This window comes from Lissotriton vulgaris, chromosome 2_1 (assembly GCF_964263255.1).
Source record: "Lissotriton vulgaris chromosome 2_1, aLisVul1.2, whole genome shotgun sequence".
NCBI classification, from domain to species: Eukaryota; Metazoa; Chordata; class Amphibia; order Caudata; family Salamandridae; genus Lissotriton; species Lissotriton vulgaris.
Genome location: NC_141687.1, coordinates 1,810,087,713 through 1,810,102,103, shown reverse-complemented (window position 1 = coordinate 1,810,102,103; position 14,391 = coordinate 1,810,087,713). Strand labels below are relative to the sequence as shown.

Here is a 14,391-nt window from a genome sequence, read left to right as displayed (position 1 = left end):
CACCACCTAGAAATTAAAACCTTTGGTTTCTGGTAGGAGTCATTCAGATCTTATGGATCTCTGGCAATGGATCACTTCACTGTGGGGAGAATCCTCTTCCACCAAGTCTCTTGGTTCTAGGTTAGGACTCCCTCATAGTTCCCTCTGTCCAGGTATGGGTACAACCTTAGATGATGACAAGTAAACATCTTCCCAACAACGTAATATATTATTTTTTCAGTAAAAATGTTTGATCTGCAGTCCAGGCTTGAAACCTTTTTTGTTTCCTTAGTTCAATCGTCCTGATGGTGTCCAAGGGAAGACTCCTCTCAAAAGGACCATGGATAAAAGTCTTGGAAAAGCTCGGAGCACAGAAGGATGTGAAGTTAAAAGGTATGTGTATGTCTCACTATGAAAACACAGTGTGGGAAGAGGATGATGAGCTGTGTGTGGAGGTAGAGCTCTGTATGTAAGGGAGGTTGATCACAGACGGGAAGCTGTGTACGGAAAAGGAGCAATGCATGTAGAGTGAGATGAGCGATGTGCATGGAGTGGGAGCTATTCTCGGAGGGGGGCTATGCATGGGGCATGAGCTGTGCATGGAGGACCAGTTGAGGATGGAGTGGGAGCTCATGCAAGGGTGACAGCTGTGCATGTAGGAAGAGAAACACATTGAACACGAGCTTGGAGGGAGGACTGTGCCAGGAGGAGGAGCAGTGCAAGGAGGTTGTCAGTGGAACCTTGCATAGAGGAGAGCTGCATATGGAGAAAGGGGTGCGCATGGAGGAAGAGCAGTTTAGATTAATAGATATTTTTGTGTATATTGAATGATCAACTCATTTAAGCAACAGAGATCTAATAGGCAGACACATCTATGATCACGGCGAGAGGCACACCTTGATATAAGTTTGACTACAAGGGTCTCTCCTCCCGTCTCCTCCCATGGGGCTTGTAGGAAACCACCATAGGGTTTACTGAAAATCTTCTGTGTAACACAGGTCAACCTACCCAGTGGTAACCTCATACTGATATTTTGGTAATAAAGGAGTCTAGTTAATTTTTCATTTTTCGTGTCCTAATGAATGCCGCGGACCCTTTGGGCCAAAAAGGCAGGAACATGTTGACAAATGTAGCCACTACGGTGACGGGGCAATCATCCCCCCTTTTTTCAACGGTCATGTAATTTTAATACAATATAATTGCCTTTATGAATAAATATAATTCAGCAATTATACTGTTTTTTAAAAAGTTCACACACTCTCACGGGCCCCCACTTGGAAGTGCCTCCCTGTCTCCAGGTGAAGACCCGCTCTCTATCAAACCAAGTTTTTAGAGAGCGAGGACTGCCAATGATGAAGCATGACACCTGGAGGTGTGGGAGGATGGTCCTTCACTTTTTGTGAGATGCCAGCATCATCATTTAGTATCTTTTTAGGTTTCGGTCACAAATAAAAAACTCGGGAGCAGCTTCTTCTGTGTATTCATCTAAAAGCATCCCTGATTCCAAATTGTGAAAACAATAGCTCTCTTTTTTTTAATTTTTTTTTATTATATTTATTTTTTCCATGTTGCACACACTTTATACATTATAAAATTTTCCAGCATTAATACTTCATGCTTCATAACTAAATCAACTATTTATACAAGATATACAAGCTTTTCATTTCACATTCCACAAACAATGTTTATACATTTCTTAGTTAAACACAGTTAAAACTTAAGCCCTTCTTGGGTCTACCTGAGACCCAATTCCTTCCTTCCAAATACTTATGGGTTGCCATATTCTTAGGCCTAATGTCCTTCCCCTTTTCCCTTTTCGTGCATAGATATTCTTCTCCATATTATACGCATTCAAGAGATTAGCCAGCCAGATTTGTAATGTCGGTGGGTTTTTGTCAAGCCAAGCCCTTGCTAGGGTCAATCTATACACTGACATTTCCACAAATAGAAATTCCTGATGTATGTCAGCCCCTTCCAATCCCAAACCTAAGATTATTCTAGCTGGGCTAAGATTAATTTGAATCCCCAGGGATCTATCTAGAAAACCCTTGATGTCCCTTATTAGCGTGTGTAATTGAGGGCATGTAGCGAAGATGTGGATACTATCTGCTTCACTAGCGTTACATCGGGGACAATTTATACCCGTGCTCCCTCCCCATTTGGCTATCTTGGCAGGAGTATGATACAATGAATAAATAGTTTTATAGTGTTGTGACTGCATGGGGATGAGCACAGTATAGTACGGCCCAGGTCCAATGATTTTTTAAACCACCCACCGTCTACGCTGAGTTTTTCTGGCCATTTATTGCCCAGCTTTCCTAAGTCATCAGTTTTCCCATTCATCAAACAGGCATAGAAAGACCTAATGGTGCGATCCCCCAAAAGTCTAATTTTTTCCAGTATCTCATTCCTGCCTACTCCCACAGACCCCCCTACTTTATCATAAAAAAAACTCCTGACCTGTAGATACTTGAAGAACAATAGCTCTCAATTTCTTTCCAATTTTTTTATTTGTGGGCAATTCCAAATAATATATGTCCAGATGCTGTCCGCTTGTAGTAAGCATCTAAAACATGCATCCAGTATTTGAGGATATCATTTTTGCAAAAAAAAAAGGAGTTCTGTACAATACACATGTAGCACAGAATTGTATTCTTCTAAAATGTGCTCCCTTCAGTAATGTAGCGTTATAGTTATCGATCTTATCCAAGGCTGCTACTGGAAGTTGAATCTGTTGCTTAGCTTGCCACTTATCTTGTGCTTTCTAACATAGTTGCTTATCGTTATTCTTTCTTTGATAGATCTACATGTATCAGACTCTATCAAGTCTTCCATAAAATCCAATCTTGACACAAGCAGCACCAAGTCGATATCTTTTAAGAAATGTCTAATCTGCACATACGACCATTTTAATATATCCATATAGTATCTAATGCCAGGCTCAACATCAACCCCCCCACTCCCCCCAATCCTTCCAGGCATCCTTATTGATAGACCCGAAATCGTACCATAAGCATTACTTTCCCATTTTTGTACAATGCTTCTCTCTATCAAGAGCCGATCTTCTACAACTATGTTGGTTAAGCGTGTAGACTCATTAATAAATGGTGTATTATAAAACTTAAATAACTGCGATTTCTGATTTCTTAGCCATTGTAGGGTCTTGTATCTAATTTTCTTGGGATTCCTTGTAAGTCTTAAAAAGTCTAGAATGTTATACTCTTGGAATATCCTTTCAATAAAACAGTTATCTATATTGAGCATCTCAGTGGATCCAAAAAATATAAAAGTATTATGTGCAAAATGAACGCAGTAACATTCCTTAATATTGGGGTGAGCCAAGCCTCCTTCCAGAGTTGAGCTATATAAAGTGTCTAGTGCTTGTCTTGGTATTTTATTTGCGCAAATACATATTGAGAATAAACCCTCTAGCTCCGTGAAAAATGTAATCTGTAAAGCACATGGAACAACAGAGACAAGAAAGTTAAATAAAGGCAGTATAGACATACGAATCAAGGTGAAGGACCGGGCTTTTAGAACCCAGCGGCGCCAGGGAAAACGCCCGATGCCTTTGAGTTCCCCTGCCTTGGTAAACAGAGACACGGGACGCTTCTTGATGACGTCAAAGACCAAAGTTTATTGGCTGCAACCAGGAACAGAGATCTACGAAGCACAACACGGGTGGTTCGCTAGAGACTGCACAAATTCAATGAGCGGAGCATGGTCTTTTATGCCAAAAATCACATTCCAAAGTAGCATCAGATACATACAAACTAACCAATCAGATTGTGACATTTCAAAAGTAGCGCATGACGACAATCCCATTTTTCGTTGTCCTGCCCACCAGAAATGACTAAGCACATTCCAATATCCTGTTCGATCAGGCCGGACAAACCCATCATAAAACCTCAACCCAAATCAGTGATTATGTCGTAAAGGAAGGAGCAGAAACAGATTGCAAGCAAGATAGAAAGGTGGGTGCAGTGTATTGTAAACTTCGGCATGTCCTGCTCTTTGATCTTTATCTGACCAGCTGCTTAACAAGGAACTGGCTCAGCGAGGTCAGCCTCGGGCAAGGGAGTCAGTTCGGCCAGGTCATTCAGAAGTCAGCTAAGGTGTACGTGTCCCAAAGACTCGTTCGGCCGCAGTCATCGGCCTATGTGAGGGCAACCACACAAAATGGCTGCCGTTCACAAAATGGATTCCGAGGGTTCAAACGAAATCCCTGAATACGTAGTGTTCTCATTGATCGATTAATGCGAAAACACTCTTACATACCGCACTCGTGATTTGCGGACCGCTGACACCAAAATCGTCTATTTCCGACGACCTTTATTGAACAGGTTCGGAACCACCAAACCTCAGACCCTCAAACTACGGAACTACAGACCCTCCTTTTGCCCTTACATAGGCAATAAACCCAAACTCATGTCAGTCTGAATCTGGATCTATATTCATCAGATCATCGATATGTTGCTGTAGCATCATCCTAGTACTTAGTACCTCTCTCTGGACAGGTCTCCTTGCACACGAAGTAGCACAAACGCCACAAATAGCAGGAGCACACTGTATACAGAGACAGAACAGGAAAAGGATAGCTAAGACCATCCCAATGACCATCAAAATCTTCCATCCCCATGTGGATATCAATCCCCAGAACCATCCCATCAACGACCAATCTCCTTTATCCATATGGACAGAATCGGAGATCTTATGTAGCTTGGAAATGGCCTGGAAGACTGACGGAGCGTTGTCTGGAATCAAAACGCAGCAGCTCGTTTGAATCAGTTTACATACTCCACCTCGGTCTGCTAGTATGACATCAAGGGCAACTCTATTCTGAAGTGTCATAAGTCTATCCGACTGGAGCTCAGCAGTCAAGTTACTAAGGATACCAGCAGTTTCGACTATGGTGGACTCAACCACTCTCGTCAACTGGCGAATATTCCTGCTGTTAGCCATTGGTCCCCAGAACGGCAGAAAACCCTTAAAGAAATCTCCCAACTCTTGCCCTGCAGTGTCTTCCTGACGGAAGACACCTCTAGCAACTCTCGTCGTATGGTAATCTGCTGCAGCTGTAAAAGTGGGGGGCAACAGAAAGGAAACAAAACATGTGCCCGAAAAATCAGGGGGCAACCATGTATACGCTTTGTCATAGCAGACAAAATAAGTACCCTTAGCGGCTAGAAATGCTGGGGAAGTCTGGAACGTAAATACATAGGTGTCAGTACAAACGCTCTTCCCTAGCTGAGCTTTCGGATTCTTGCCATTACCCTGCAGACAATAGCGACCCTGATGGGGCACTATCCAAATTGGTGGAGAACTTTTCGCTCGCTGGTTAACACTCAGACTAACTCCATATCCAGTAACGTCCCACCCTCTATATGGTTGCTTCTCATCTTTCGGAATAGTCTCAACAGCATTAGTCCCTTTAACAATATCGACTATGCCTCTAGCTACAACACTATTCTTCGGATTGTCCTTCGGTGAACGTTGGGGATAGACACTATGAGCGTAAATGAACATCGTTCTATAAGCCCAAATAGAACCATTAAGGCTGAAAGGCAAAACCAAGCACGGAATGCCTTTATCGGTCGTATGGGGCTTTAGACCACAGATCCAACAATTCGTTGTGTTCATAACTTACTGGTGTTGGTGCAAAAGTTGAATAAAGGAATTATTGGCAAATTCCAGTCTTCTGACTACCTCATGTTCAGGCAAAGGGTGAGAAGAAATAGTAGGTGGAGGTGTAGGTTGCACAGTGGGAATAAACGTCACTTTAAAAGAGAATGTCACATAACCAATTAAAAATATCATTAAACTCAATAGCATAAATAAGCACAATATTAAAAATCTTTTTCGTGCGATTAGTTTGTATTTCTTATTCTTAAAATTCATTGTCCTTTCAGGTCTCTCCAACTCGAAGAAATCCATCCTAACTAAATATGCTGCTCGCGGTGGTAGGGTGTTCAATGCTTAGGAATACCTCTGTCAGCCCAGGGCTACTCCCTTAGGCCAACCAGAACCTTCGACCTAGTGTCTCGGGCTTGCACTCCAAAGACTTGTCTACCGCGATCCTACAGCTGAACCCGGATGGCAGTTCGAAAAACAAAAATAAGTAGATCCTCGGAGGAGAGTTAACCTGTAAACAAAAAAATCATAAAAACTTCATTTATTTCTTTATTTGTCCCACGACTCTTGGTCACAAATTATAACGATCTTTCCCAGGTAATGTCTGTTCCTTGAATAGAAGCTCAGGCTCAGTAGTGTTCAATCGATTCAAAGGAGGCACAGCTTCTTGCAAAAGATCGTCACTTTCTTTCTCAGAGTTTCTTCCAATTAAACGGGCATCGCTGAATGGCAAAAATCATGGCACAGTTTCTGTTTCAGAGTCTGGGAGTCCTTCCTGGACCCACCGGTCGTACGGTAAGGGCAATGGAGCCCGCTTGCAATGTACACCGTGGATCCAGTGTTTCTTGCCTTGCACTCGAACTGCAGAACGTGTAGACAGGAGAACTAGATGTGGTCCTGTCCAATGAGGCTGATCTTTCTTGCTCCGCTGAAAATTCTTGGTGAAAATCCAATCACTGGGTTCAATGGCGTGACCTGGATCTTCAGAGGCCTGTGGCAGACTGTCGTAAACCTGTTGGTGTAAGACACGCAGTTTAGCCGTCAGTTCGTGCAAGTAATCAAGCAACACAGGGTATTCGAGATCACTAAACTTTGTTGGTCTTGGTACGCCCCAAATATTCGCCGGCGACCAAACACAACCTCATACGGACTCAAACCCATTCGCGAATGCACAGTCATTCTTGTGGACAAGAGCGCTAAAGGCAAAGCATCTGGCCATTGCAAACCAGAGCTCGCTTGGATTTTGGCCAACTTTAATTTCAAAGTGCTATTATAGCACTCGACTAAACCAGCTGATTGGGGATGGTTTGCAGCATAGAACTTCTGCCGGATACCTAATCCCTCGCATACTCTCTTCATCACTTGACCCACAAATTCACTCCCATTGTCACTTCAGATAATTCTCGGCAAACCGAACCTAGGGAAAAATTCCTTGATTAGGGCTTTCGCTGTGGACAAGGCAGTATTGTCCTTCAAAGGATAAGCTTCCACCCATCTAGAAAAGGAGCAAACAACCACCAAAACATATTTCAGGTTGTTGCACCTCTCCATGTGGATGAAATCTAGCTGCAAAGCCTCGAACGGATACGTAGAAGGAGCAAAATGACCAGCTGGTTTTGGAGTTCCATTACCAGGATTGTACATCAGACACACCATACAGTTCTTAACCAAATTCTCTGCACATTTGGGAATCCCTGTACTCTGCCAAACCGGAGCCAACAACTTGCAAATCCCTTTCACGCTGATATGTGCCATCCCATGAGCCATTGTAACAACTGGAAGCACATACGCGTCAGGCAACAACCATCTTTGATGCTCAGACAAATCAGTCCAACAACCATTCGAATCCAATCTACCCTTACTTTCTCTCCATTCATTCAACTCTTTCTCTGTAGCTTCAGCTTGGATGGATTTCACACTCTCAATCGTATCTTCACACATACTTTTCTCTGGAACCCATCTCGCCGGACCTGCAACATACATTCAGCTCATCACATTTCTTGCAGTTTCTTTCGCAACTTTGTCCGCAAACGCATTACCACGACCAACATCATCCGTAACTTTCTTATGGGCACTGCATTTCACAATCGCTACTTGCAATGGCAAAGTAAGTGATTCAAGGAGTTAATTCACCAACTGCCCATGTTGGATCTTTGTTCCATGCGAAGTCAAAAACCCATGTTCACGCCACAAACGTCCAAAACTATGAGCCACACCAAATGCGTACTGGCTGTCAGTGTAACATTCACTCGCTTTCCTTTTTCCAACACACATGCTCTCGTTAATGCAATCAACTCTGCTGCTTGCGCTGAATTATGTGGGATACGTGCAGCTTCAACAATCGTATGTAAAGTCGTAACAGCATATGCCGCAGTCGTATCACCATTCGGCAACTTTAAGCACGAACCATCAACCCACAAAGTACCATAACACTCTGGAAGAGGAGTATCCCTAAGGTCTATCCTCCCTTTCGTTTCTTCCTCAGTTCTCAGAAAACAATCATGTTGTTCTTCAACATTCTCTGTCTCAGCTGAAATTGGCAACAACGTGGCTGGATTCAACGTGTTGCATCGTTTAATGTGCACATGACTCGCTAACAAGGTCAACTCGTAACACGACAACCGAGCACTAGTTAAGTGCTGTGTCTTGGTACGGTTAAACAAGGTATCCACTGCATGTGGAACCATTACCACCAACGTATTGTCCATAACCAAACCAGCAGACTGTCGAATCGAAACAGCCGCTGCTGCTGTTGCTCTCAAGCAACTCAGCAACGCTCTAGCTACCGGATCTAAAGTCGACGAAAAATACGCACATGGACGTTGCTTATCGCCGAACTCTTGAGTCAACACTGACAATGCACATCCCTCTCTCTCATGGACATACAATGTGAAAGGTTTACTGTAGTCGGGGGTACCCAACACAGGAGGCGAACACAACGCATTTCGTAACTCAGAAAAGCTCTTCTGACATTCGTCAGTCCAAGGAATAGGATTTGGAGTATCCTTAACAGTAAGAGCTATCAAAGGCTTCGCTAACAAAGAAAAATTAGGGATCCACTGTCTACAGTACGACGTAATACCCAAAAACGCACATACTTCTCTCTGTGTCGTAGGAACGCTCATTTTTGCAATTACTTGAATTCTTTCTGGGGTCAGTTTCCTTCCCTCCTTTGATAAGAGGTGACCTAAGTAGCTTACTTCATGTCAACAATATTGCAATTTGGAGAGAGAAACTTTGTGATGAAAATCAGACAAATGACGTAACAACGACAAAGTGGCCTCTCTACAAATCTCTTCATTGTCAGCAGCAACAAGCAAGTCGTCAACATATTGAATAAGGGCAGCATCATCTGGAAAAACCAACAGATCAAGTTGCGTTTTCAAAGCTTGGCTATAGATCGATGGACTCTCGCAATAGCCTTGAGGAGCGCGCTTAAAGCGGAAACTTCGTCCTCCTGAAGAGAATCCAAAGATAGCTCTACTTTCCATGGCAATCGGGATGCTGAAGAAAGCATTCTTCAAATCAATCACCGAAAACCATGTGGCCGTAGCCGGAATCAAAGTCAACAAAGCTGTGATATCAGGTACAACAGGGAATTGCGGAACAACGATCTTGTTCACTTCACGAAGATCGATCACAAACCTATATACAGGAGGCTGTGAAGAATCTGTTCTCTTCAGAACAGGCATAACAGGACTATTGCACACATTACCTCTCGTTTCCTCAATCACACCTTTTTCGAGCAGATCATAAATGATCGCCAAAAGTGTTCGCTCACCATCACTCGAAATACGGTACAGTGGAATGCGCGGTAACTTAGCATTCGCCTTCAGTGTCACAACATAGGGTGGAATCTCCAAGAGGCCTACATCATTCGGACCAGTAGCCCACAATGAATCCGGTAAAGAAGACAATTCAGGTGGAAGTCCATCTTTAGATATATACATCGGAGAGATCACTCTCTCACCCAACGTAAGATGTACTCCTGACGGAGAACAATACAACGTGGCATACAATCTCTTCAATAAATCCAATCCCAACAAGTTCTCACCACAACCTGTAGTCAAAATGAGCGGTGCTTCAAATCTACGAGGTCCAACAGAAAGAGACAACGGAGTAGAAATCGGATTCGTAACCGGGGCGCCAGAAAAACCTACAGAAACATTCTCAAAGCTAGACAAAGGTGCACCAGGGAGTTTAGAGTGCATAATAGAACTCTTTGTAGCACCAGTGTCTAACAGAAAAGGCTCTGACACACCTGATGCAATCACTTCAACATAAGGTCCACTCTGATCTACTGGAACTGAAACAACTCCCTCTCTTTGTCTATGGCTGTCCTAACAATCATTACCATCCACTTCCTCACCTTCGACGTAGTAATCGTCCGTATAGTATTGAGCTGTCCTACTGGATGAACCCTGCTGCTGATCATAACTATTGATTGTGTTCTGTGGAGGCAAAGAACGCCCATTCTGTCCGCGACCTCTACCTCTAGGTCCTTGTTGAGCACCTCGATCTCTCACACCAAAAGAACCATTCGTGCGCTGCAACAAAACCGGACAACTATTCTTGAAATGGCCCTCTTCTTTACAATACGCACACTGATTAGGCCCATACGGAAAACGCTGTTGAGAAGACTTGTTCCTTTGTTAGTTTCTCGAATATTGCTGATTCTGCTGATAATCATGTGCATTATTAGTACGGGGTGGATAAGCTTGTTGTAGAAGAACTTTAGTCTTCAATTCCTTAGTCTTCTTATCCGCTTTCTCTATCTCATCTTTGTGCCTATTTTCATAGTACTGGGCCATAGCTAAAATCTGCGCTGACCTGGAAACAGCCCAAGCACTCTCATAATCTTTCAACTTAGTGCACAACTCGGTAAGCAAATTATGCACAAATTAGTCGACGAACAATCTCTGGCCACCCTCAGTAGCGATATCCTGACCACTATGATCTACAAAAGTCTCTTCAAACCGCGTGAAAAAGTCAGACACCGTCTCATCTTTCTTCTGCTTACACGCAGACAACTTGTCCCACTTGACACGCACTTCAGGCATCAAAGTCTTCATATAATTAATAATCCTACCAGGAAGTTCAGTAATTAGATCTTCAGGCTTAGCACCGCCAACTTGTCTATCATTGGCAGCACGAAGATTAACCCATGTATCGCCCAATTCTCGTGCACGATCCGTATGTCGAATCGTACCCCAAATAGGCTGTGGAACAACATTTCCAAGCAACATATCTATGTCTGCTAAATTCATAATGCACGAACCCACAGTCTGAGTGAGCTCTTTATAATATCCCGCCGGATTTTTGCGCGGATCAGGCAAAGACTGTTTAATAGCCAAAACTTCAACACGCTTCCAAGGAACATGTACCCAGACACTCTGAAAGTGTGCAACAACAGGTGGAACAGCATTTGCATCAGCAGGTCTCCAAACTGGAGGAACCTCACGCATCGGATATTGACGAGCTACTCTCCTAACTGACGAATCAGGCTCAAACAGTCGCTCAGAAGGAGTGTCACTACGAAATGACAATATAGTCGCAACTACTCTCCCAACATCATGAGGACCCACAACGGTCCCTTTCGCAAATTCGGAACGTATTCGGTACAACTCATTAGGGGCTTTACCTACTTCTTCAACCCATTGTTCATGGAGGAACGCACACATCATCTCAAAAACGTACCGCTGCTTTGGTGCTTCCCATTGAAGGAAAACACCCATAACACCCTCAAGATCGTACTGAGAAGCGTACGTGATCCATTTACACGCCAGATGATCCAAAACTGTACGCTCATCAGTATCGGGCAACTGACTACGTGATTGTCTACGCTCATTAACAGGAGACATACCCAATTGTCCCAACAAAGAAGAAAAGAAACCAGAAACTGCAGCAGTCAGTCTCTGTCTGGCAGAAGGAGAAGGTGAAAGAAAAAGAGAAGACAGAACCGTAGTAGAAGAATCCAAAGGCGGAGCAGAAGGAGTATTATAGATAGGCGTAGGAGTAGCAGACGAAGAATGAGGCAAAGTTGGCGGCCCCTGAGGAGGCTGCGCCAAAGGAATAGTAGCCAACGGAAGAGGAGCTGGCTGTGGAAGAATTGCAGGTGGCACAACAACCGTAGGTTGCGCAACTACAACTGGTGGCGGTGGTGCTGTAGCATTCTGTGCATAAGGGGGAGGCAAACTCAATAAATGCGACATTAAAGGATCTTTCGCAAGATCTTTCTTTGCTTCCTGTTCTTTAAGCGGCAAAACTGGGTAGCATTTATCTGCCGCTAACTTCCTAACCCTAAGCATATGTTCACTCTCTTGCGCTTCCTCATTATCCCTATATGCTATAGCAGCTTGCACCATTGACAAACCTCATTCTCGTTTATTCTTCTTCGCTAATTTGATTTCTTTCTGTTTGGCTTGGCATATGCGGAAAGAGTCAAACATTGCCGGCCGGGCTTTCTTCTTGAACAGTTTCACTTCGAGATTATCTAAAATCTCAGTCTCAAAGCTACCGTAACGGGGCCACTGTAGGACACCGTCTTTCTTCGTATATTTTACCTAGATGTCATTATAACCAATAGGACCTACACCATGCTTCACATAGAGTTCATATATAGGAGTTCCAATTGGAGGAACCGGACACGAATCCTCTAACCGGGAATCCTTAGAACAACCACAACCAAATCCAAGTCTGCTAAGACCAGGCATCTTTGCTCACTAGTCTAGCTTCAAACTTCAAGGGAAATCTAAAAACGATAGTCTCGCGAATACACAAGTCCCTTGGCTTTGGGGCCTGCAGGTACCAAATCAAAGCGATCCACGAAGGGATACCAAACAAACTAAGGACTGGGAGATGCTCCACTCATGCTTAAGTGAAATGTCGATGGCGTCACCAGAAGACCCGTCTATCGTCTCGCTCTACAAGTCGTCTAGGGCTCCAAGACAGGGTGACAGTCAGGGCAGCAGTCCTTCGTAGCCGTCGAAAGGCGGGGAACCTCGCAGCAAAGACTTTCGGACCACGACGACATACAGGGGTCGATGAAGTGGCAGGCCTTCCTCCAGAATTTCCACACAAAGCTCTCCATGATCTTCGGGCTTGGACCGGTACCGCTGAAGTCAAGCCCCACGTTGGGCGCCAACTGAAGGACCGGGTTTTTAGAACCCAGCGGTGCCAGGGAAAACGCCCGATGCCTTCGAGTTCCCCTGCCTTGGTAAACAGAGACACGGGACGCTTCTTGATGACGTCAAAGACCAAAGTTTATTGGCTGCAACCAGGAACAGAGATCTACGAAGCACAACACGGGTGGTTCGCTTGAGACTGCACAAATTCAATGAGCGTAGCATGGTCTTTTATGCCAAAAATCACATTCCAAAGTAGCATCAGTTACATACAAACTAACCAATCAGATTGTGACATTTCAAAAGTAGCGCATGACGACAATCCCATTTTCCGTTGTCCAGCCCACCAGAAATGACCAAGCACATTCCAATATCCTGTTCGATCAGGCCGGACAAACCCATCCTAAAACCTCAACCCAAATCAGTGATTATGTCGTAAAGAAAGGAGCAGAAATAGATTGGAAGCAAGATAGAAAGGTGAGTGCAGTGTACTGTAAACTTCGGCTTGTCCTGCTCTTTGATCTTTATCTGACCAGCTGCTTAACAAGGAACTGGCTCAGCGAGGTCAGCCTCAGGCAAGGGAGTCAGTTCGACCAGGTCATTCAGAAGTCAGCTAAGGTGTATGTGTCCCAAGGACTCGTTCGGCCGCAGTCATCGGCCTATGTGAGAGCAACCACACAAAATGGCTGCCATTCACAAAATGGAACCCGAGGTTTCAAACGAAATCCCTGAATACGTAGTGTTCTCATTGATCGATTAATGCGAAAACACTCGTACATACCGCACTTGTGATTTGCGGTCCGCTGACACCAAAATCGTCTATTTCCGACGACCTTTATTGAACAGGTTCGGAACCACCAAACCTCAGACCCTCAAACTACGGAACTACAAAGGCCACGCATCCCATTAATGAAATTGGTAGATATAACCATTTTGCCAACAGTAAATTAATCTTACAAATTAATGGAACATAATTTAATGCACACAAATCATTACCATTTTCAGATACCCAAATCCCTCTGTACTGCTTTGGGTGTGCATTCATTAGGTGTCAGTTTCTGGCACTAGGATATTCTCTGTGCAATTATATAATAGGATTTCAGTTTTTAACTAATTTGTCATGTATCCACCTAGTTCTTGAAATTCTTTAAAAATCCAAAATACATGTTCCTGACTTCTACTCTTGGGCTTAAGCCATTGAGTGATGTTGTCAGTTTATAATTTGATGTTCGACATCCGATTAATAGGTGCCTCCACATATTCGTTAGTTCTAATGGCAATTGCTAGTGGTTGCATAAACAGTGAAAATTATATTAGAAATAGAGGACAGCCCTCCCGTCTATCCCTATTCACCTTACAAGTGCCAACATTCCTTGAGTTAATGATTACCTATGTGGTAGCTCCCTTATACAAACACTTTATTATATGAATAAAATTATCTGGAAGCCCGAATTCCACAAGAATCAAAAAAAGACTCTCCCAGCATACTAAATGCCTTTTCAGCGGATATATGTTGTTAGCACGCATACTTTTACAACGCATACCATTAGCACGCACTTTTTACTACGCAGGATCCCTTACAACGCATACCTTTACAACGCATGACATTACATCGCAGATACTATTACAACGCATACCATTACAACGTAAGTATACG

General features: G+C 43.7%; 1 protein-coding gene across 1 annotated transcript in view; it reads left to right on the top strand.

Moving 5' to 3' along the window:
- Window positions 1-14,391, top strand: part of CEMIP (cell migration inducing hyaluronidase 1) — an 857,787-nt gene that overhangs the window by 813,041 nt on the left and 30,355 nt on the right. Inside the window, exon 28 of the mRNA XM_086957874.1 lies at window positions 272-372. Within this exon, the coding sequence (XP_086814000.1) occupies window positions 272-372 (101 nt within the window). The remainder of the gene's footprint in view (window positions 1-271; window positions 373-14,391) is intronic.